Raw genomic sequence first — 3,321 nt, forward strand, 5'->3', positions numbered from 1 at the left:
TTCATACACTGATGTATTGAAATAGAGAAGTGTTTTTGATAAATAAGGTAGACTATAGAGTTAAAGAATGTGTATATGTGATTGTATACATATATGTACATATACATAAAATATTTGTGAAATACAGTTTTTCTGTGGTATTCTGGATGATTTTTATTTATGTTTATGCTTTATTTTTTTCTGCAGTGGGCCTATTTTACTTCGACAGTTTTTTTGGTAGCAAAACAAGTGACTCATGTTGTAATACATGTATTCAAAAATTATAAATAATTGATATAAATGATCTTCCTAATTTCTCCCACTAAAAGCACATGCCTGTGTGCACACATGTGCCCATACACATACACGTGCACACACACACATGCACGCATATGTAGATCCCAAAATTTGGGGAAAGAGGAGATTCCAGACTGTCACAGTAGATGTCTGCAAACCTAGAGGAGAAGTTACTGGAGCCATAAAGTGGCCTGGACATGCGCGGTGTTTGTCGCAGGAGGCTGGGAGAGACCTGGAGAGGCTGCAGTCTTCCTGGTCTTTCCCTCCATAGCTTTTTCTAATGTTAGAAATTATTGGCAGAGCTGATGAAAGTAATTATTTATGCCTTTTTCCTGTTGTAAGTGCTCTTTGACAGTAGTAACGTTGCTAGTGGGGCTGTGGTGGCTGCCATCCAGGCTAATGGACCAGTTATCCTCCTCGCTCGCTTCTCTCATGATCTGTTTGTTTACCTAAATATCCTGGGCTTCAATTAAAAATCTGTCCTATAGTTTTTCTCTCCAAGCGTGTCTATAAGGTGATTTGTTTTTTCTTGCAGTTTTCAAGCCCCAGAAATTCAAGGAGATACTTTTTTTTTTTTGTCCTTTCCACTTAATTAATATCGGTATATCTAGGGATGAGAATTAGCCATTTATTTGGTTCACTAAATAGTGATACCCACATCTGGAGTTCCCAAGAACTAGCTAGGGATGTCAGAACTGACCTCAGGCGAAAGTTGTGGCCAAAAGGAGACCATGTTTTATGAAGTTAGTTTTTCTTTTTTTCCTGGCAAAGCCAGATGTGGAAGATTCAAAACTAGTATTCTCATTGCTAACTTTGTCCACACATGGAGATTTCCAAATATTCCCCAAATATCTTTCTCTTCTAGGAGTTATGGTTTACCAGTTGTTCCTGAGCCTGCTGGATGTACACCAGAATTACCTGGGGAGATTATTAAAAATACAGATTCTTGGGCCCCACCCCTGGAGATTGTGAATCAGTAAGTAGATCTGGGGTAGGGCCTGGGAATTTGTATTTTTAAACAAGTAGACTTCAGGTGATTCTGATGCTACTAGACTGCTGTTTGGGGATTACTGTCTTACTAAAAAGAAATATGGTGGATTGGCATGGCCTTTGTAAATTGTTTGTATAGTGGGAGAGCATTTTTAATAATAAACCTTTTTTATTCCCTTTTGAAGTCGCTCCCCAAGCAGGGAGAAGAAGAGAGCTCGTTGGGAGGAGGAAAAAGACCGATGGAGTGATAGCCAGGGCTCGGGCAAAGAGAAGAACTATACTTCAATCAAGGAAAAAGAGCCAGAGGAAACACTGCCTGACAAAAATGAGGAGGAAGATGAGGAGCTTCTTAAACCCGTGTGGATTCGCTGTACCCATTCCGAGAATTACTACTCCAGCGACCCCATGGATCAGGTGGTAGGTCTGGGGCGGGAGAGGAGCTGGATCCCAGGGTCTCGCCATCTGGCACAAGCAGCACTTTGTGCCAGAGGATTCTCTGTTGGCGCTGCCCTGTGACTGGAGGATGTCGAGCAGTACCTCTGGGCTATCCCTGGTAGGCGCCAGTGGGCCCTCTCCTGTGGGGACAACCAAGTGTCTGCACACATTGATACGTGTTCCCTGGAGGGAATCTCCCCTGTTGAAAATTGCTGTGCTAAAAAGCCACAGGCCAAGCGTGCAGGAGGTTGTATAAGATCTGTTCTGCATTTTTTATGACACAGATAGTCTTGATAGTTTCATAAGCTGTTGCCTGTAACTAGTTTATCCAATATGTGGTGCACACGTAGTGTGTCTGTGTTTTTCTCCCAAATCGGGAAATAAGGAGGAACTTGAGTTCATCATGTTAAGCATGTTTCTGATCAGTCAGTTACCCATGTGGGAAGTTGCCCATCTCGTTGGCTGATCTGACACAGTGCCGCTGTCCCCTCTTTTGGGGTGTGGAGGACTTGGAGCACCTGCTGCTGGGATGGGGCCAGCGGAGCTGTGCAACTGACGCTGCTCTTGCTCAGTGCCCCCCACAAGCCCCCTCCACATTCCTGCTTCCCTTTCGTCTTCATTTTATGTTTTGTCATTTTTCCTTTCTCTATCTCTTCCTTTTTTCCTTGTAGGTATTAATCTGCATCCCATTGATATGAGGCTATTTGTCACAGAGTAGACAAATGTTTACTGAAGCACTGAATGAATGAAGGGATGACTGTACAGAATTGGGGCATAAGAAGTTGGAGAGGTTGGATTTAGTGCATGAGGGTAGCTAAGAGCGGGCTATCATGTTCAGAACTTCCTGAAAATACACAAGCACTGGAGTTACAGCTCAATTGCCCATTATACATTGAAAATATTGTAGTTCCTACATACATTAATATACCTAACTACCAGGCATCTTAATTGCGTCTACTCCACTTTAAATGTATTTAGAACGCTTATGTTCTGTAGTCCTTAGGCAAAATGCTCCAACACAAGCCTATTTTGCAATAAAGTGTTGAATATCTCATTGAAGTTATCAAGCGCATGTATCCACTAAGCATGGCCACACAGTGGCGGGGGCTCGACCCTGTGCCATGGCACGGCTGGCTGCAGCTGCAGCCTGCTGCTGCTTGAGCAGGAGAGTGTTGTGTGCATGCTGCTGACTTGGGAAAGGATCAGAATCCAAAATGTGAAGTACTGTTTGTACTGTGCATAGTGCTGTGTTACGGTCAGAAAGTGGAAAACTCCCAGGTCCAGAAAGGTCAGTAGTTCTGTTCAGATCCCTGTCTGTAGGGAGCATCAAAGCAGGTGTCTTTGCCTTTGGATCTGAGAAACCTGTGGTATTGTTTGTGGTAAGTTAGAGCAGGCGTTGAGCAGTGCAGTGCGGTCTGTGGCTTCGGTGAGGACGAAGCTGTGTGCAGAGCACGTCCTGGTGCTGGAACTTCACTGCGTGCGTCTCATGCGACAGTGGTTCCTCCTGGAATTCCTTGGCGAGGTGCTGTCAGCTAGGGATGCTGCTGGCACCAACAGTGCCTGAGCAAAGGAGCCAGTGTGTGTTTTATGAATATGTGTATTATGTATGTATGTATGTAT

At 43.9% G+C, this 3,321-nt stretch overlaps 1 protein-coding gene across 6 annotated transcripts in view; it reads left to right on the forward strand.

Annotated features, from left to right (window-relative positions):
- Positions 1 to 3,321, forward strand: part of Drosha (drosha ribonuclease III) — a 133,874-nt gene that overhangs the window by 17,838 nt on the left and 112,715 nt on the right. For 5 of the 6 annotated variants that reach the window (XM_004642293.2, XM_023702367.1, XM_023702365.1 and 2 more), the window contains 2 exons: positions 1,142 to 1,252; positions 1,452 to 1,683. In XM_004642293.2, the coding sequence (XP_004642350.1) occupies positions 1,142 to 1,252; positions 1,452 to 1,683 (343 nt within the window). The remainder of the gene's footprint in view (positions 1 to 1,141; positions 1,253 to 1,451; positions 1,684 to 3,321) is intronic. The other variant, XM_004642294.3, reaches the window with a different exon arrangement.

The sequence above is a fragment of the Octodon degus genome, unplaced genomic scaffold (assembly GCF_000260255.1).
Source record: "Octodon degus isolate 3935 unplaced genomic scaffold, OctDeg1.0 scaffold00149, whole genome shotgun sequence".
Lineage (NCBI taxonomy): Eukaryota > Metazoa > Chordata > Mammalia > Rodentia > Octodontidae > Octodon > Octodon degus.